Source organism: Carcharodon carcharias, chromosome 9, assembly GCF_017639515.1.
Source record: "Carcharodon carcharias isolate sCarCar2 chromosome 9, sCarCar2.pri, whole genome shotgun sequence".
Lineage (NCBI taxonomy): Eukaryota > Metazoa > Chordata > Chondrichthyes > Lamniformes > Lamnidae > Carcharodon > Carcharodon carcharias.
The window spans coordinates 123375085-123395507 of record NC_054475.1 but is presented as its reverse complement, the minus strand read 5'-3'; the positions used below and the strand labels follow the sequence as shown (position 1 = coordinate 123395507).

General features: G+C 39.2%; 1 protein-coding gene across 4 annotated transcripts in view; it reads left to right on the top strand.

Moving 5' to 3' along the window:
* The first annotated feature begins 2208 nt into the window (after nt 1-2208).
* Nucleotides 2209-20423, top strand: part of brwd3 (bromodomain and WD repeat domain containing 3) — a 104864-nt gene continuing 86649 nt past the window's right edge. For 2 of the 4 annotated variants that reach the window (XM_041195345.1, XM_041195346.1), the window contains exons 1-10: nt 2209-2504; nt 2612-2670; nt 2765-2794; nt 3003-3062; nt 9720-9870; nt 10532-10630; nt 11612-11772; nt 14544-14765; nt 17713-17813; nt 18961-19031. In XM_041195345.1, the coding sequence (XP_041051279.1) occupies nt 2456-2504; nt 2612-2670; nt 2765-2794; nt 3003-3062; nt 9720-9870; nt 10532-10630; nt 11612-11772; nt 14544-14765; nt 17713-17813; nt 18961-19031 (1003 nt within the window). In that variant the 5' untranslated portion in view covers nt 2209-2455. The remainder of the gene's footprint in view (nt 2505-2611; nt 2671-2764; nt 2795-3002; nt 3063-9719; nt 9871-10531; nt 10631-11611; nt 11773-14543; nt 14766-17712; nt 17814-18960; nt 19032-20423) is intronic. The other 2 variants (XM_041195342.1, XM_041195341.1) reach the window with 1 other exon arrangement.

The window sequence follows — 20423 nt, the reverse complement described above, 5'->3', positions numbered from 1 at the left end:
AAGAGTAGATTTGGTGGAGGTTGTCACAGACAGGGGTGGAGGTAAACTGAAACCCACATACCCTTTTCCTTACTGACAGCCATCGGTATGGTTTTGGAGAAGATGTGTGTGATTCTCAACACGCAGTGCATGGTAGTCATGAATATTTCTGTTACTGTTTCCAGTAACAGAAGGACCATTAACTAGAGGGCCACAATTTGGCACAAGTTGAGGATACATTTTTTTAGCACAGAGTTCTTGTGATCTGGAATGCACTGCTAGAAAGAGTGGAGGAAGCAGATTCAACAGTGACATTCAAAAGGGAATTGGGCAAATGCTCGAAGAGAAAAAAATAAGAGCTATGGAGAAAAAGCAGAGCAGTGGGGATAATTGGATAACTCTACCGAAGAACCAGCATGATTGGCCAAATGGACACGTGTGCTGTATTTCTTTCCATTTTATTAGAATCATAAATGAACACATTTATGCATTTCACAAAAATAATTATCAACAGGTAAAATACAGAATGAATTTGGCATTACTGATCCAGTTGTCTGGTTTATAAAATATATGGTAGGACAGGTAAATAAAGGTGGTTAAGAAGGCTGATGGAATATTTTCCTTTAATAGCCAAGACAGAGAATACATGAGGGAGGTTGTGCTCGAACTGTATAAAACACTAGTTAGGCCAGAGCTAGAGCAAAGTGTAGAGTTCTGATTGCTGTGTTACAGGAAAGATGTGATCATACTCGAGAGGTTACAGAGGTGTACAAGGATGTTGCCAGGGATGGAGAATTTAAGCTATAAGGAAAGATCGGATAGTTTGGGGTTATTTTCTTTGGAACAGAGGAGCTGAAAGGAGGTTTAATTGTGCATAAAATTATGAGGGACCTAAAGTGGATTGGAAGAATCTATTTCTGTTCATAGGGAGATCAATAACTAAGGGGTATTAGATTTAAATTAATGAAGGATCGGAAAAAAGCTGACAAAATAATTTCAGAGGTTGGAACTTACTGCCTGAAAGGGTGGTTGAGACAGAATTTTCAAAACCATGAAGGGTCTAGACAGAGTAGAGAGGGAGAAACTGTTCCCACTTGTAAATGGATCAAGAACCAGGGGGCACATTTTTAAAGTGTTTTGCAAAAGAAGAAAATGCAAAGTGAGAAGAAACTTGTTCCACACAGCAAGTAGTTAGGGTTTGGAATGCACTGCCTGAAAGTGCAATGGAGGCAGGATCAATGGAGGCATTCAATAGGGCATTGGATGATTATTTTAATAGAAACAATGTGCAGGGTTACAGCAAAAAGGCAGAAAATTGGCATTGTGTTAAAATGCTTGGAGCCAGTGCAGACATGCCAGGCCGAATAGCCTCCTTCTATACTGTAATTCTGTGAAATCACCACATTTTATAAGTATTTGCATGTGCATGAGGTGTGGTAACCTACAGGGCTATAGACCAAGAGCTGGATTAGACTGGATGACTATTTTTGGCTGGCACAGACACAATGGGCTAAATGACTTCCAATTGTACTATAACTCTTTCTTCATGAGCAAAACTTGGGCTGGTAATGCCAGGGGGAAGACACTGCTGCTGTTCCCCTTCCCCAGCCTCTGGTACCGGATGAATTTGGCTGCTATTACCGGGGAGGAGGGGAGCGCGGGCAAGGTTGGCTGTTGTTTCCCCTGCCCCAGCCTCTGGCGCCGGGGTGGATGAGCTCCACAGTACAACGCCCCCTCCCCCCTGGGGAGATATCGCCCGCCGGCTGACCCAAACCACAAGGGACACCTAGGCCGCAAGGCCTGAGTGTTGAGCCGATTAACCGACAGGACCGAACGACTCGGGAGCAGGGAGAGTCTTTGACCAAATACAGGCCCTCAACGAGCTACCCCGCGGAGAAGCCGCAGCGACAAACCACCGCCGGCAGCTGACGTCACAGCCCACAATCCCCACCTACCTGCTTCTCACCCATTGGCTTAAGCGTCTCTTTAAAGCCTTTAAAAGCCCGGCTGGAACGCTCCCCATTGGTCAATGCCCAGTCACTCACCATTTCCCTCCACACCCCCGCCCGCCAGCACGTTCCGTCCGCTCGAAACCCAGCCAGAGGGGGGAGTGAAAGGAACGTATCCCTCCGCCAGACCGACTCCCCCCCCCCCACCCCCACCCCCCACTCCCGTATCTTTCAGCCGATATCGAATCCCACTTTTTAACTCCGTCAAAACCCAGTAGCCACCGAGTGTCAGCGATCGGGCCCCCTTCGCCAGGGCGGGTTGAGGAAAAATGTGGGCGAAAAAAAGGGAAGTAGTTGGGGATTAGTTGGCGGCGGCGGAAGGTTGAGGGGGAGGGTGTGATGAGGCTGCTGTGCCCTGAATGGCGACGGAGGCCGGAGAGGGAGAGAGAGGTGGAGAGGGGCAGTGAGAGATTCCCCCTGTACCACACTGCTCAAACACCACGGCGGCTGCTGACACAACCGGCAACATGGAGGAGAGGCCAACCGACCCCATCCGAGTCTCACAGCTGGAGCGGGGTGGGTTTTACTGATTATTACTATTGAGGAGTGGTGGGGGGGATGTCTGAGCTTTGAAATGTTTTAATCAGCCTTGACTTTCTCTCTCATCTTTTCTCACCCGGCAGAGCTGTATTACCTGATCGCCCGCTTCCTCCTGTCCGGACCCTGTCAGAAGTCGGCACGGGTGAGTGGATCGTCATTGTGTGGAAAGTGGTGGCCTGTGTCCCCGCTCTTTAAACCCCTCACTCACTCACTCACTGTCTCTCCTTTTATTACAGGTCCTGATCCAGGAGCTGGAGGAATACCAGGTGAAAGAAAACAGCCCCTGTCTGTCTGTCTATGTCTCTCTCTCTCTCGCGATTCTCCTCCCCCCCCACACCCTTTAACCTTCCTCTCTCTCAGGCTCATTTTAATGTCGAACCCGTGTGCCCGCTGATTACTTTTATTCTCTTTTTTTCTGTTTTTTTTTCTCTCGATCTAACCCCCCCTTCCTTTTTTTCCCCTCCCCTTCCACAGCTGATCCCGAAGCGCCTGGATTGGGAAGGGAAGGAGCATCGCAGGAGCTTCGAGAGCCTGGTGAGAGTTTAGGCCGAAAAATAAAACTTTTAAAACATTTCTTGCCCCCTTCTCGGTCAAATTGAATCTCCCGCAAAAAAAGGAAGAAAATAAAGTGCTCTCTCTCTCTCTCTTCCCCCCCCTCCTCCTATCAAAAAACACTTTAAAAAATAACATTTCGATGCTGTTGAATCGACTCGACCCTGTTCGATTATCCCCTCAGAAATAGATGTGAAAATCGCTGGTGTAATTTTTTTTAAAAAAGTAAATAAAAGTGATTTTATGTGTAAAAATAAAGCGTTTTTTGTGGAGAGTGGTTGCGGGGGGGGGGGTGTTGAGGTGGAGGTTACGTAGGCATTTTGGAAGCTCCTCCAATCAGGGAGCTGCTCTCATCTGTTGCTGGGCTGGCTGGAATGTGTTGCATTATCTGATTGGCCGGCAGGCTGTGATACAGGAAGCTGATGTCGAGCACGTCTGCCAATTCATTAGCATTGCTTTATACTGACTGCACATAATAGACAGCTGGAATATCTTACAGCAATGACTAGTCCATTGTTTGCCATCTTTTCCCTTTTCCTTCTCACCAACCACCCCCCCCCCCCCAATTTGTTACTTTGCAAATTATGTTGCAACACTTCAAAGATGTTCCTGTGTATGTAATGAAGTGTATGGTGATCTGTGCTTTTTGTCACCTCCCTCATTGTTTCGGAAATAGTCCACTGAGTGATAGTATATCTTAAAAATAGTACGAAAGAATGTACAGAGATACTTGGAAGGGAAATAGAAATTTATATCACTTTTCGTTCTCAACCTATCCTGTTTCAGATTTCATAACATGCAGTTATTTTAATTAAACAATGGCTGAGCGTTTTTTACTTTTCTATATTGCATTGAATTGTGTTTTTTCAATTTGGCGATTTAAAATGAAATTTATTCAATGGCTATTTGTTCATATAGGTTATTTATGCCACCTTTCAAGGGATATACTTCATAGCAGTATGGGAGGATTAATTATTAGGATTTATTTGGTTTGTTAATATTTGGTTTATTTCACTCAGATATTTCATTTTTATTTAAAAGTATAGTGGATTTCCTGCACTAAACAAATTAAAAATGTTTAAAGAAACCATGAAAATCCTTCAAGTTTATAATTTAACTCTACGTTTATATGTTAGATTTCTTTGCGAGTATTAAAAGCCTATCCCCTGAATTAAGCCAGAAAAATATTTTCATAAATATTATATATTTTATATATTGTAAATTAAATTTTTATTTTCAATTTCCTAAAAATCCCCCTTGCGAATGCAGTTCCTTTAGCATATTACCAACTTTGCCCAGCTAGTTAGATATGTTCATACAGATTATTCCCAGGCATAATCTTGCAAGGAGGTGGCTGCGTGGCTTTCTCTATACAGTGCATCAATAACTATGGTTTGCTGCATTTGCAGTCAACGTGCCTGAATTCTCTTTGACCACATTATCTGCAGTTCTTACCATTGTGGTCCTCACATAGTTTAGGGTATGAGTTGTCAGACCTGATCAAGGCTGTAACTTTTAAGCAGTTTGAATTCTCTGAGCACTAGAAATCCAAAGTCCTTTACTGGCCTAGTCCAAATGTCGCAACTGAATCTTACATTTAAGAGGTGTACAATTGTGCAGTTGACTGCAAAACTATTCCTTGTTTGGAAGTGTCTGATGGAGGGCACATGACCAAATAAAGGCTGCTGAGGATCTTGTAACATTAGGATAAGAAATGTCTTACAGAAGATGAGTTGCTCTTCTGGCTGTAAGATGGTTGAGTATTGTGCTTTATTCAAGTGAAAGTTTGGTACTGACTGAAACATGTTTGCCCATTTCTGGCTATTTTGTATGCAGTTGCTGGCATTGCTCTAGCAGCAATGTGGAGGTGAATTGTCATGGTGAATATACCAATTTGGATGCAGTGGTGATTCATTCATTTTGAAAATATGAATTTAGGATAGCAGAAGCACGGTTGGTTTGTGAACGACTTAAATTGAATCAGTTTCAATGGCATACAATATTGTTTGAGTTTAATGTCATATTATGACCACATAGGCAGTTGAAGATTTATAGTGCAGTGGGAATGAAATTCCCCTTTTCCATGACTTTTTAAAATTTTAATCATAATTTGTGATTTCCTAATGTGGCTAAATTTCTCTTGTAAGCTTATACCAAATCAAAAAGATGAAGAAAGATAATGTATTGAGAACATTATGAAAGTATTATGTAATGTGTTGTATTAAATATTATGAGTAACTGTGTTTTTAAGTTTTTTAGCCTATATAAGAATTTACACTGAGCTTAGATATTTACATTTATAATTGCACCTAATGAGCCTATGGTATTGTGCAACCATGACTTGAAATGTGGAGTATGAATATTGTTTTTATATTAAAATCTGATGAAGGGTGGTATAGACCGTGCACTTTGATATGAAACATGGACGTATGCAACATTTTCAAAAAGTAAGTTAAATTCCATGTATGTGCCATTACTGCCTGTTGTGCGAGTTTTTGAGACATACTTCCCAGTGAGTACATTTCTAAGAAGGACCTGTAAGTGGTTGAAGTTAAACTTATAGTGAGATTAACGAACAACTAATGATGTAAAATTGCAAAAGTCATTAGAAATCTCATGCCAAGGGAAGATTGGGCATGTAACAAAGTATTCCTGGAACACTTGGCACAAAGGAAAGGTACACATTGATTATCTGATTTTTAACTGAACTTGTGGTAGTTAACAAAGTTTTTTTTTTAGTTGAGAAGCATTTTACATAATGTGAATCCAAAATAGCTTAAGCCTGCCATTATTTTGGCATTTGTTTTATTATTATATGCATTTTGAACTTCTGAGCAACTTCTAACCATATAGCACAATTTCTGGCAGGATATAAATGTTTACCTGCTCTTCATTTAAGTTGGTAAAGTTTGCATGTGATTTTTGTTCATTATTCAGATTAGGATTGTTTGCCTCTGAATTTAACACTCAAGTTTTGAGTGAAGTTGTTCTTAGAAAAAACCGCTACTCGCCAGAAATTTCTAGTAGTCATAGAGTTGTGCTCTTCTCAACTTTTTTTGCTCAATGAATTTTTGTGGCAATTTTGAAATGCAGGCATAGGAAGTTTATGAATGTTTGTTTGGTGTGAGGAAACTGCATTTGTAGCAAGTTTTAATTGGCAATCAGTAACATTTGGTGTTTAGTACATGTTAATTGGTCTAAAAATTATAAGCATTGTTAAAAAGCACTCATGAGACAAGGGCTCCCAGTTTTAACTATATTATCTTTTGAGGGCTGATCAAAAATCTTACACTAAATAAAAACAATTAAGGTGGTTGGCTTTTATTTTTAGTGTGCGGGCTGCCAAAAGTGTTTGTTGTGATTTAAAATCAGTTTTGCTCTGGTGTTGGAACAGTTTCAATTTAAAAATGGATGACCTGCAAAAGACCATAAGATGTAGGAGCAGAAGTAGGCCATTCAGCACCTCGAGTCTGCTCTGCCATTCAATGAGATCATGGCTGATCTGATGATCCTCATTCCACTTTCCTGCATTTTCCCCATAACCCTTGATTCCCTTACTGATTAAAAATCTGTCTATCTCGGCCTTGAATATACTTAATGACTCAACCTCTACAGCCCTCTATGGTAAAGAATTCCACAGATTGACTACCCTCAGAGAAGAAATTCCTCCTCATCTCTGTCTTAAATGGGCTACCCCTTACTCTGAGATTATGCCCTATGGTCCTGGACTCTCCCACAAGGGGAAACAATGTCTCAGCATCTACCCTGTCAAGCCCCCTAAGAATCTTATGTTTCAATAAGATCACCTCTCATTCTTCTAAACTCCAATGCGTACAGGCCCAACCTACTCAACCTCTCCTCGTAAGAAAATCCCTCCATACTCAGGATCAACCTAGTGAACCTTCTCTGGTTTGCCTTCAATGCCAGTATATCCTTCCTTAGGTAAGGAGACCAAAACTGTTCATAGTATTCTAGGTGTAGTCTAACGAGTGTGTTGTATAGTTTTAGAAAGACTTCCCTGTTTTTATCCTCCATTCCCTTTGAAATAAAGGCCAGCGTTCCATTTGCCTTCCCTATTACCTGCTGAACTTGTATGCTAGCTCTTTGGGATTCATGCATGAGGACCCCAAATCCCTCTGTGCTGTTGCCTTCTTCAGCCTTTCTCTGTTTAAATAACATTCAGCTCCTCTTTTCTTCTTGCCAAAGTGCATAACCTCATATTTTTCCACATTATATTCCATCTGCCATGTTTTTGCCACTCACTTAACCTGTCTTTATCCCTCGGTAGACTCCTTGTGTCATCCTCACCGCTTGCCTTCCCACCTGTTTTTGTGTCATCTGCAAACTTGCCAATAGTACACTCACTTCCCTCATCCAAGTCACTAATGTATATTGTAAATAATTGTGGCCCTAGCACTGATCCTTGTGGAACTCCACTAGTTACAAGTTGCCATCCTGAAAATGCTCCTCATCCCAACTCTGTCTTCTTTTAGTTAGTTTTAGTTTTTATACTATTTTTGTGTCTGTGTAAAGCAGTTTGAGGTTCTAGTCGATGCAAGAGCAGCATTTTAACTCTGGAGTTATGTTGGTGATTTTGACCCTTGTGACAAATTATTTCACCTGACCTTGAAGGCAGGATATGCAAGATTGCTTTGAGGTAATCTCAAAGTATCAAAACTTTGTACCGTGTGAAGTATGACTCCTGTAGTGAAACTGCAATGTTCGTCTGCATGATAACTTGGGTTTCCTGGCTACTTGTTAGAAATAACTAACATCTGTAGAAACACCCCCTTAGAGATATCAGTTATGTAGAACAACTTTTATAGTGCAATTTATATCTAGGTTGCCCCCAGGAGTTGAGAGGAATACTACATATGGTACTTAGAACTACGCCTCTTCAATTTCCATGAGGCCCTATATCTTATGTTTTTAAATTGTATAACTTGTATAAGGCACTAGTTAGACCTCATCTGGAGTACTGTGTCCAGTTCAGGGTTCCATACTTAAGGAAGGATGTGAAGGCACTGGAGAGAGTACAGAGGCAATTCTTAAGAATGATTCCTGGGACGAAGAACTGTAGCTATGAGGATAGATTAGAGAGGTTGGAGCTTTTTCTGTGGAGAAAAGGCTGAGAGGAGGCTTGAGAGGTATTCAAGATCCTGAACAGGTATGGACAGGGTAAATAGTGAGAATCTGTTCCCACTCAGAACATTAAAAAATAGAGGGCACAGATTCAAAATAATTGGCAAAGGAGTAAATGTGGTATGGAAAAATTTATTTCACCCAGAGGGTAATTGGAGTCTGGAACAAATTTCCTGAAAAGGTGGTGGAGGCAGATTCGATTGAGATATTCAAAAGACAATTGGATTGATAGCTAAAAAAAAGAGTATATGCAAGATTACAGGGATAAGATGGGAGTGGGAGTAAGTGAAATGCTCTTTCAGAGAACCATTGCAGACTCGATGGGCTGAATGGCCTCCTTTTGCGCTGTAAAGTTACTGTGAAATTGTTGACTGTAGATTTATTTGCAGCACTTCTTCCAATCTGACTGAGGTTACTTTTTGAACTTATGCCCACTACACCCACGAACAAGGGAGAATTGAATGCCTTTAAAGGTTCAGGTCTCAATTTGTAACATTGTAGAATTATTTCTGATATCCCAGAGCTACTTATCCTTCAATATGATCCTGGCCATGCAATTCCCCATGACTATGCTTCTGAGCTTGGTCTGTTCCGCTTTAGTAAAACCTGAGTGAGTGGAAGGATTTTGCGCTCACTTGAATACTGGGATGTGCCATCATTCCAAAGGAAGTTCTTGTTTTGTGTGTGGTGAAATTTATAGCATTTTGTTATAAGTAGTAAACAGAAAAAATCTTGATTGAGTTGGCCAAAACATTTCATTAGCAAATTGGAAGTTATCTGAAGTTGGCTGGCAGGTAAGCAAATGTTGTATTTCACTATGCAAGGGTTTCTGTGGGGTTTCATCTATAACTGCAATGTTTTATACCACTACTGCCTTTTTGCAGTCATGTTAATATACTAAGGTATAATTCTGCTATGTCCTTCTGACCTCTGCATATTTAGTTCACAGATGGGTGGCACAAATTTAATGCCAACTTAGCTGCTGAAATCAGTGGCACATATGTACTACAAGTGGGCAGTTGGATTCATTGAGATGTTAGGATGAGAGATAAGGAAGATTGAGATATAGCTTATCTTATTGCTAGCTGGCTAACCTAACTTGCTTTAAATTAAAATATGTTTGCTGATTGTGCTCCATCCTAAAATTTGGAAGATCTCTGCTTGGTTAGCTCTGATCAAAAACCTATCTGGGAATTGGTGCAAGCTTTCAATGTCTGAGTGTTTAATTATACTTGTGAAGTTGTGCAAATTTCGATAAAATTTTATAATTTTTCTATTTTTTTGATCAATTTCTTTAGTGGTGGTAAGTAATAAATTTAAATACATCCAAACTTTAAAAAGTTTGTTTTTTTTGCAATTGTGTAACATATGTGAAGAGTTATTTCAAATTTTAGTTTTTTGTTCCTCTAATGTTTGTAGCAATGTGCAAATTATTTGATTAAAAGGGATTTGCTAAAAATGCATGTACCAATGTCATTCTTTTTGCTTTTTGTTTAGGTTTTAGCTAATAAACATGTGTCTTCTGATCACTTGCTGCAAATTTGTCAGCGAATTGGTCCCCTCTTGGATAAAGAGATCCCGCCCAGTGTCCCTGGAGTGCAGACATTATTGGGAGTGGGACGACAGTCATTATTACGGACTACAAAAGGTACATCAAATAGATGCATTTTCTTGTTTAGTGTGCTACTAATTTTGGGACTTGTGTTGGATGAGAAAATAAATTAATGGTGTATTAAATCGCATAGTGTGCAGAAAAGAATGTAGTGCTTAGCTAATCTATTGTACATTTAGGGTCTTTTTAAAAACTCCTTGTTGATTTTTTTTTTGAAAGGATTACTAAAATGAGAAACTAATTGATGAAAGCATCACCTTTAACATATCATGCATACACTTTATGGCCTTGATAGTAAAGATGGAAAATTACATTACACCATTAGGCAGCTGCAATGTCTCAGTCAACTTTTTAAAACGTCACCTAATTTTTTTTTTGTTCAACTAAATGACTTTTACATTAAGGTGGCAATCTAATGCATTCAAGTGTATGTGTGGACTTGGGTTAAGCCTTTCAGCATTAAATGTAGCCTTTCCTTGCTTAAAATTCTGGTAGTTAATGATGTACGCAAATCTGAATGCAATCAATTTTGCATGCAATCTTTGGTATTAGAAAGGCAACTCAATTCATGGCTGAAACTCTTTCAAGAAGTGTGGTTAAGAAGTATTGTTCAATCACTTGCCAAACATTCAGTACACGGATTTACATGGATTTTACTTCAATTCACATGCTTTAGTGATAACTCTTTTTCTTACAGATCGCAAACATGTGGTGTGGAAAGGTTCGGCCTTTGCTGCCCTTCATAGAGGCAGGCCACCAGAACCACCTGTGAACTACGGAAAATCTCCAAATATTGGTAAGTCAGAAAAGTAGCAACAAAGCTGTTAGAAACACCTCACCAACTTGATATAGTCATTGTTTTTCATTGAAAAATTATGATAATTATGTGGGGAATGATAATGGGGAAACAAATGTAAAGCTGTTGATGGAATGGAACTTCATTATCACAGGTCTTGCTGCTATTATGTAATTCTTAGTATTGTTCTGTTGCTAAAATGTGTATATGTAAACTAATGTATCTCTTAAGGACCCAAGTTGTAATTCCTGTGGCCTTCTGGGCCAGTTAAAAGTTAATTGTTCTTGGATAGGTCCTCTGGTCAGACTGGAATTTTTAAAAGTGCTGCTGACAAGAATGTCTTCATGTGACAAGCAGAATCATTAATGAAACTACATTATGAACATCTAGAAAGCCTCAAATTAATGAAAAATTGATTGGGTATTTAATTTTAAAAATAAAACGAATTAAATAACCCATTTTCTGTTTTATTTTGGCATTCTTGTTCACAAAAAATAAATCTAAATACTTAGGTGCCATGAAGGCAAATCAAGCTATTAAATTGAATCTACCTTGGCATTTCACTCTTTATTTATTTTGGTAACTAGCAATAAGTTGTAGTTCAGATGATGGCCAGAGAAGGTTTATTTTCATTTTCTGGTTTAAGGGGCTCTAATAAATTATTCTTGAGCCTGATTTAATAATCAAAAAGGTACAGTACATGAGAGAATGGTAATTTAATTTCATGGTATGATAAAGAATTAGCTAATGCAGGTTCAAAACACAGTGGAGGGATACATATCATTTCAGGACCACTGCACATTTAGAAATCAATTTTGCATACTTTTTTTCTCTCTTCTCTCCTATTTTTTTCTCTTTTCTCCCTCTCCCTATCTCTCTCTTTCTCTCTCTCGGCCATGGTTCTTTTGAATTTGGGAATATTAAAATCACATGAGACCCCATAGATAAATATTCAACATTTCTCATTATTTGCTGTTTCAGTGAACATCATCAATGCCAAACAGCTGACAGGATGTGGCCGGCGCAGCTATGTTGTCCCAGTTGTTGTATACCAACATGTGAAAATGTACAAGAGGATACTTGGGCATCTTTCTTCTGTGTACTGTGTAGCCTTTGACCGCACAGGGAGGAGAATTTTCACGGTGAGAAAACTGCTGAGCATTCTCTATGAGCAATAAATGATGAGCATAGTATATACCTTACTCTATGTAAATCTTGTTGCTCGTTGACATGGTGCATTACTGCAATAAATTGCCTAATTTCAAAATTTTTTTTAGAAATTGCAAAAGTATTTTTTTTATTTGGGATATAGATGCAATGCATTTAACATAAGCAGCATGACAAAAGATCTGCCTTATGATGGCGTGTGTGTGTCCTTCTGTTGCTTTGACAGTCCACCTAGGACGTTAATGAGAGTATCAAATTGAAAGAGCCATAGCAGGAGAAAATAAACTTTGAGAGTAAACGAGCAAGTAATAGGCCCCTTAGAGAATGAGACTGGGGAAATAATAATAATGAGGCACCAGGAAATGGCAGAGGAGTTGAATAAATACTTTGCATCAGTCTTCACAGTAGAAGATACTAATAGCATTCCAAAAATACTAAATAATCAAGGGGTAAAAGGGATGGAGGAAATAAATACAATAACTATCACTAGAGAAAAAGTACTAGGGAAACTAATGGGGCTAAAGGCTGATACGTCCCCTGGACCTGATTGGTTGCATCCTAGGATATTAAAGGAAGTAGCTACACAAATAGTGGATGCACAGTTAGTAATCTTCCACAAATCCTTAAATTCTGGAAAAGTCCCAAACGATTGGCAGTTTTCCAATGCAACACCCTTATTCAAAAAGGGAGGGAGACAAGTAGGTAACTTTAGGCCAGTTAGCTGAACATCCTTCATTGGGAAAATGTTGGAGTCTATTATAAAGGATGTAATAACAGAGCACTTAGAAATGCATAATATAATCAAACAGAGTCAGCATGTCTTCATGAAGGGGAAATCATGCCTGACAAATTTATTAGAATTCTTTGAGGAGGTAATAAGCAGAATAGATAAAGAAGAACCAGTAGATGTAATATATTTAGATTCCCAAAATTCATTCAATAAGGTACTGCACATAAGGCTACTTAATAAGATAAGAGCCCACGGTGTTGGGGGTAGTATGAGGTTAGAGGATTAACTAATTAATAGAAGACAGAGGGTTGGGATAAGTGGGACATTTTCAGGATGACAACCTGTAACTATTGGAGTGCTGCAGGAATCAGTGTTGGGGCCACAATTATTTACAATGTAAATGACTTAGATGAGGAAAGTGAATGTACTATCGCCAAGTTTGCGGATGACACAAAAACAGGTGGGAAGGTAAGTGGCGAGGATGACACAAAAAGTCTATAGAAGGCAAAAACTTGGCAAATGGAATATAATGTGGGAAAATGTGAGGTTATGCACTTTGGCAGGAAGAATAGAGGAGCTGATTATTAATTAAGTGGAGAACGACTGCAGAAAGCTACAGCACAGAGGGATTTGAGAGTCCTTATCCCAAAAAGCTAACATACAATTTCAGCAAGTAATAAGGAAGGCAAATAGAATGATGGTATTTATTTCAAAGGGAATGGAATATAAAAATAGGGAAGTCTTGCTAAAACCATGCAAGGCACTAGTTGGAGCACACCTAGAATAATGTGAACAGTTTTGGTCCCCTTATCTAAGGAAAGATGAACTAGCATTGGAGGCAGTCCATAGAAGGTTCACTCGGTTGATACCGGGTATGGAGGGATTTTCTTATGAGGAGAGGTTGAGTCAGTTGGGCCTGTACTGTTTGGAGTTTAGAAGAATGAGAGATGACCTTACTGAAACATAAAAGATTCTTGGGGGCTTGACTGGGTAAATGCTGAGAGGTTGTTTCCCTTGTGGGAGAGTCTAGGACCAGAGGGCATAATCTCAGAATAACGGATAGCCCATTTAAGATAGAGATGAGGAGGAATTTCTTCTCTGAAGATAGTGAACCTGTGGGATTCTTTATCGCCAACGGCTTTAGAGGCTGGGTTGTTAAGTATATTCAAGTTTGAGATAGACAGACTTTTAATCAGTAAAGGAATCAGGGGTTATGGGGAAAAAGGCAGGAAAGTGGAGTTGAGATTCAGATCAGCTATGATCTCATTGAATGGCAGAGCAGACTCACTGGGCCGAATGGCCTACTTCTGCCACTACATCATCTTATGGTCTATATTTAAAACAAGATGTGTTTTATTGTGGTCTTATTAATGTGGAATTTGCTACTGCACAAAGTGGTTGAGAAGAATGCGTGGACGCATTTAAAAGGAAACTGCATTTAAAGGGAAGCCAGATGTGTAGTTGAGGGAGAAAGGAACAGAATATGGTTGATGAAGTAAGGTGGCAGGAGGCTTATGTGGAGCATAAACAGCATGTTGACCTTCTGGGCTGAATGGCTTTTTTGTGCTTTAAATTTCTGTATAATATGTAATAAACCTACTAATGAACAAAACAAAAACAGCAATTACCTACTAGTTTCTTTTGGCTGTTCCCCAAAGGAAAGAGCTGGGAATTTACAAGCTGTTGCCAATCTATACACAAACCTCCTTTAGCAACAGCAATTAATTTGCTGTTGACTTCAGGTTATATGTTTACAGTAAAGGAAATTGATATTTATTACTCCATTTGAATGCACATTGAGATATGTATTTGTAAATTTTAGTGCATAGTACATGAATGTAATGTTATCTATGTTTAAAATAAGTTTGAAGATTTGAATATTTGTGCCGCAGTGGCCATAGATTACAAGACCTTTTTTTAAGCTTGTGTTCAAATAAATGGACATTCATGTCCATTTAAGCTTAAACAGTGTGCAACATGTATTTCAGTACTTTATATCTGCTGTACTATTTCTAGGGTTCAGATGATTGCTTGGTTAAGATTTGGGCCACAGATGATGGACGACTCCTGTCCACTCTGCGTGGGCATTCAGCTGAGATTTCTGATATGGCTGTTAACTACGAGAACACATTGATTGCTGCAGGCAGTTGTGATAAAGTGATCCGTGTTTGGTGCTTACGGACATGTGCTCCTGTTGCTGTGTTACAAGGACATACTGGATCTATAACCTCTTTATTGGTAATGGGATTGTATTCTTGTTCTACGTTTATTTGTGTCTTCTGAATTGCCTACTTTTGGACATAACACAAAGTACTTTCAATACATAATACAATGAAAAGTGAAATGAGCTCTAAATAGCCTTGCTGGGATATTGTTGTGATTCTTAAATAGCATGCATATGGATGCGTGAAATGATATGTTTTGAAGGAGAGAATGAGGGAGGCTTTTTTTTCCTGTCCCCTCTTGTTCTTTTGCAAATCATCTTAAATTTGTGTTCGTTGGTTGCCAACCTTTCTGCCATTAGAATCACTTTATTTACTCTATCAAACCTTTCAAAATTGTGAACAGTGCTGTCAAATCTTCCTATGACCTTCTCTGCTCTAATAACAACCACCCCACATAACTGAAGTGGTTCACCCTGGTACCATTCTCCTCTGCACTTTAAAGCTTTGATATCCTTCCTAAAGCGTGGTGACCGTTCTCCAGATGAAGGCTAACCAGTGTTTTATAAAGGTTTAACATAGCTCCCTTGCCCTTGTACTCTTCCTCTATTTATAAAACCAAGGATCTTGTATCCTTTTCATAACAGCCTCTTAACTTATCCTGCACTTCCAAAGATTTTTTCTTTGTACACACCCTTAAAATGTACCATTTTGTTTATATTACCTTGCCTCTCCTCATTTTACCTATTGAAATGTATCACTTCACAATCCCTACTTTACTGTTTATGTCCTCCCTAAAGCTTTTACTATCCTCCTCACTGTTCACTACGTTTCCCAGCTTCATGTCAGTTCTAAACTTTGGAACTATAACTTGTATGTCCAAGTCCAGGTCATTCATTTATGTCAAAAAGAACAATGGATCAAATCCTGACCCTTGGGGAATACCACTGTATACTTTCCTCTAGTCTGAAACAACTGTTCACCACAAGCCTGCTTCCTGTCCCTTGAACAGTTTTGCATCCACATATCCATTGCCCGTTTAATCCCGTGGGCTTCAAATTTGGCAACAAATATATTATATGGCACTTTACCAAATTAATTCTGAAAGTCAGTGCACACATCAACTGTACTACCTTTACTTTTGATTAAACCGATCAAATCGGATGTAATTTGCTTTTAACAAATTGGCTGTAATTTATTAAACCTGTTCCAAGTGGCAGTTAATTCTGTCCCAGGTTAATGCATCATTGTTTCCTCATCACTGACATTAGGCTGATGGCCTGCAATTGCCAGGTTTATCCCTCTTCCCTTTTTTGAACAGGAATGTAAAATTTGCAACCCTTCAATCTACTTGTACCAATCCAGGAGGATTGAAAGATTGTGGCCAGACACTTGCAATTTCCACCCTTGCTTCTCTTAGCCGTCTAGGATGCAGCTCACCTGGACTGGGTGGAGTTTCTCCTTTGAGCACTACCAACTTTTAATTATGTCCTCTTATCTATTTTTATTTTATTCAATTTCTCGATTTCCTCCTTTACTGTGATATTGGCAGCACCCTCTTTAGTGAAGACAGATGCACTGTACTCATTTAGTATCTCAGCTATGCCCCCTGCCTCCATAAGATGATTGATATCAGTCCCTAATTTGGCTTCATGTTTTCCTTTGACTACATTTATGTTTATAAAAGATTCTTATACATTCTTTGCGCCTCTTACTTCATTTTTCAGTTGCCTCCGGGCTTTTTGTTTTCATCATACCTCACTACTGAATTTGAACCCAGCATTTATCATACTCTTTATTTTTCTAATTCATTTTAATCTCTCTTTAGTTATTTGGGGAGCTCTGGATTTAGATGCCTTTTCTTTCCCCATTATGAAAATTTCTAGTCTGTATCTAAGCTATCTTTTTGAAGACCCCCTATTGCTCATTTGTTGTTTTATCTGCCAGTTTTTGATTCTAATCCACATAGACCAAATTTATTTTCAAATCACTGAAAATAGCCTGGCACTAGTTGAATATTTTCAGATATGATTTTTCCCTTGCTCTTTTCCATAACTACTGTAAACCTGATATTATAATTGTTGTTTCCCAAATGTTCTCCCATTAAAAGATGCTTTATTTGTCCCACTTCATTCCCTCACTTTATAGTGGAATGAATTCTTCACATCAAGTGAACTAATTTAATTGACAATCTCTTGAAATTTTCGGAACTTCATTTGGTTTAAATGTGATCTATTGCTTTTCACTTCATTTTACTCAGCAGTCAATGTGAGATTTGTATGACTTCATCAAAAGCAGCCATCAGCAGTGGATGCATATAAACATATTCCTGTATTTTGTTGTTAACGCAAGCATAATTATAAACTGGAGTTGTGGGGTGAAAATGAACAGGCAGATATTAGACAAAATTTTTCATAATTTTTAAGTTGGAAAGCAATGTTATTCTTAGCTAAGTTACAGTTCAACATGTATCTCCTTGCCTTGTCTGGTGGTAAGCTGATACGATTAGGAAAAGATCATTGGTGAGCTAGCTCCATTCTCACTGAACACTAGTGCACATTTCCATAAGGGGTCTTTGGAAAGCTTCAGGGGCAGCCAACTTGTCTGAAGTTCACCTTGCAAGCCTGGGGAGCTGAGGTTAATTGCACTGTTTCTACCCCTGTTAAGACCAGCAAACAAATCCCAGAATGGGTATCAAACTGACAACTTGCTAACCTTTATTGATCGATTACTGGATGATCTTGCTGAACCATCGGGGAATGTGCTGACATCTTCCATAATGATGTTGATTGACTACAGTAATGTGGCAGTTTGAACACCTAACCTATTTGGCTAATGAATATGAAAATGTTTGGTGCAGTAGATCCATGCCCGCCTAAGGTGCTTGCAGGAAGTGAGGAGGGAAATTGGAAGTCATTTTGCTCCACTTCTGTAAATTGAATTTACAGATTTAACAAAAAATCTTCATAATCCTGTTTGGATTTTCAAATGCTTTGTATAATATTCCATTTTCTGTGCTCCAGTTTTGCCCAGGGACCAGAGGAAGAACACGGTATTTGACGTCCACAGGGGCTGATGGGACAATCTGCTTTTGGCAATGGAATACAGAGACTGTCAAATTTAAGTAGGTTTCTTGAGAAGTATATCTGCTGCTGCTTTGTTGACAATAATCCACTGGCTTTCATTTGCTATTTATTAATTTAGAGAAAATACTGTTTTTATTCATACAGCTTCTAGTTCATGCTTTTATCACTGCTGCGCATTTGTGAATATAACTTATGTGGCTTGTTGAATGAAGTTATCGGTGCATCGTGCCTTTTGGTAAGTCCATGGGCCTACCTGATGCTGGAATTACATGCTTGAATGCTGTTCGTCAGCCCTTGTGCCTGACATTAGTTTTATGTTTTATATATCCACTCATAATTAATAGGTAAGCTCAATATTCTTTCTACATATGTATTGGCATCTCATTAACATGGCAGAGCACTAATGGAAACATGATATTTTAAGTATTAAAAATGAGCTGTTGCAAGTTTCTCCCCCTCTTTAGATGATGAATAGTGAGGGTGGAAAAACCAAACGTGCCTGTAGCCAACAAGCTCATTCTGGAGAACTACTCTTAAATCATATGTCTTAATTTTCCCAGTTGTGAGCTTCCTGACTTTTTTGCATCTACTGGAACAATAAAAAGACGTGTTCAAATAGTTGTTTCAGGTTTCCTGCATTAAAGCTGATCAGCACTGTAGGCATAATTTTTCTTTGTGGTCACAAAAACAAATTCTCATTAATTTTGCAGAGCAATAAAGTAAATGATAAACAAACGCTTCTACTCCCATGCCTTCGCATTTGGATATGTAGGCATCCAGTTGCTATCTAATTGCACCAAAATGAAAATTACTGGATCACACTCCTTTTGTGTGGTACTTAAAACAATTGCACCTCATCGTATCCTCAACATCACAGGCAACTAATTGTAATTTGCAGTTAGTGTTAATGAAGACAAAATGTCATGGCCATTCCCACAAACAGCTGATGGGATGAAAAATGGAATGTTGGTTAGGAAGCTAGGAAGCTAACTGCTCTTCATCAAATAGATATGAATCTTTTATGTCCACCATAACGGGCAGATGGAGCCTTGGTTTAATGTTGCATTTGAAAGACCCGTTCGTACATAGTACCTGAATGCATAGGAATTTCTTGGCGGTAATGTAAATTTTATTTGCTAATGCTGTGACTTGCTTTGGATTGAAATTAACGCTCTTATTTTGCAGTGAACATCCGGTGAAGTTTACAGACAGATCCAGGCCAGGAAGTCAAATTTCTTGCTGCTCTTTCAGTTCTGGTAAGTTTTACTTCCAGTTTCACTGGGAAAGAGAACTCTTTGAGTTCCTGCCCTCAACACCACACTCATAGCCAGAGCAAAGGAAGAGCTAGAGACTAGACAAGGCCTAGACAAAATGGACAATGAGTCTTTTGGACTGAACATAAATGAGGGAAAAAAAACAATGTTAAGGCTGTACTTGAGAATGGAAAAATGAAGATCGAAAGCACCTAGGTAGAGGCAGTAGGCAAATTGGCTCGATGATAAACGCCAAAGTTACATCCAAGAATAAAATCCAGGTTAGATTAGATATGATAAGAGGTGTGATCATTGACTTATTTTTGGACGTCCAGACACTAATTATCAGCAAGCATGAAGCTGAAAAACATCTAGTACAGCCACGTGGAGTGTTGTACTCTATGGATGAGAGGTGGACTCTAAAGAAAGAGGATGAGAGGAGGAAAACAGCTATTGAAATGTGGGTAAGGCAGAGGATGTCAGAATCAGCTGAATGGGCAGGAAGACAAATGAGCGGGTTAGATCAAGAGTAGAAGTTCAGGAATTGAAAGGGTTGCTAAGCACGATTAGAGAAAGATAGTCAAGTACAGACATTGGAACAAAAGACCCGACAGCCTTGTCTTGACAACAATTGGAGGAGGAATTGAGGGTAAAATAGAAGAGGAAGAAGAAAAAGCAGTTGGGTGGATAACACTAAGATGTGTACTGAGCAGCTTGAAGTAAACCAGAGAAGAACCAAACTGTCAACAGTCCACTAAAGCTGTGGTAACAATGCATGAACGAACTGGTCCCACCCTTTTCACCCACTTTGTTATTTTCTCTCCTCCATCTGCCCCTTGAGGAATGAATAACCCAAATTATGCTAGCTAGCTGTATTTAACTATGCCTGTCCTAGCTGAAAGAAAACCAATTGGTCTAAAATCACTGATATTTGATTGCAGTGATTCCTAATTATTTGCAAGGACACCCGAAACATTGACTGCATTGCAGGTTTAAGAACATAAGAAATGGGAGCAGTAGTAGGCCATTCAGCCCCTCAAGCCTGCCGTGCCATTCAATAAAATCATGGTTGATCTGCCTCTTTAGTGCCAGCTCCTCGTAGCATTCAACTCCCCGATATTTCAAAAATCTATCTACCTGTTCTTTATATATTTTCAGTGATTTAGCTTCCATAACTCTCTGGAGTTCTCTCTAGAGAATTCCAGACATTCACTACCCTCTGAGAGAAGAAGTTTCTTCGCATCTCAGTTTTAAATGAGTGTCCCCTTATTCTATAACTATGGGTGGAATTTCCCATGCCCGCTGGCAGTGGACGTGAGGTGGTGTGCGCGGGCAATATGGCGCGATCGGTTTCACGAAGGCGGGAAGGCAGGTCGTGATCATCCGCTCAGGCCA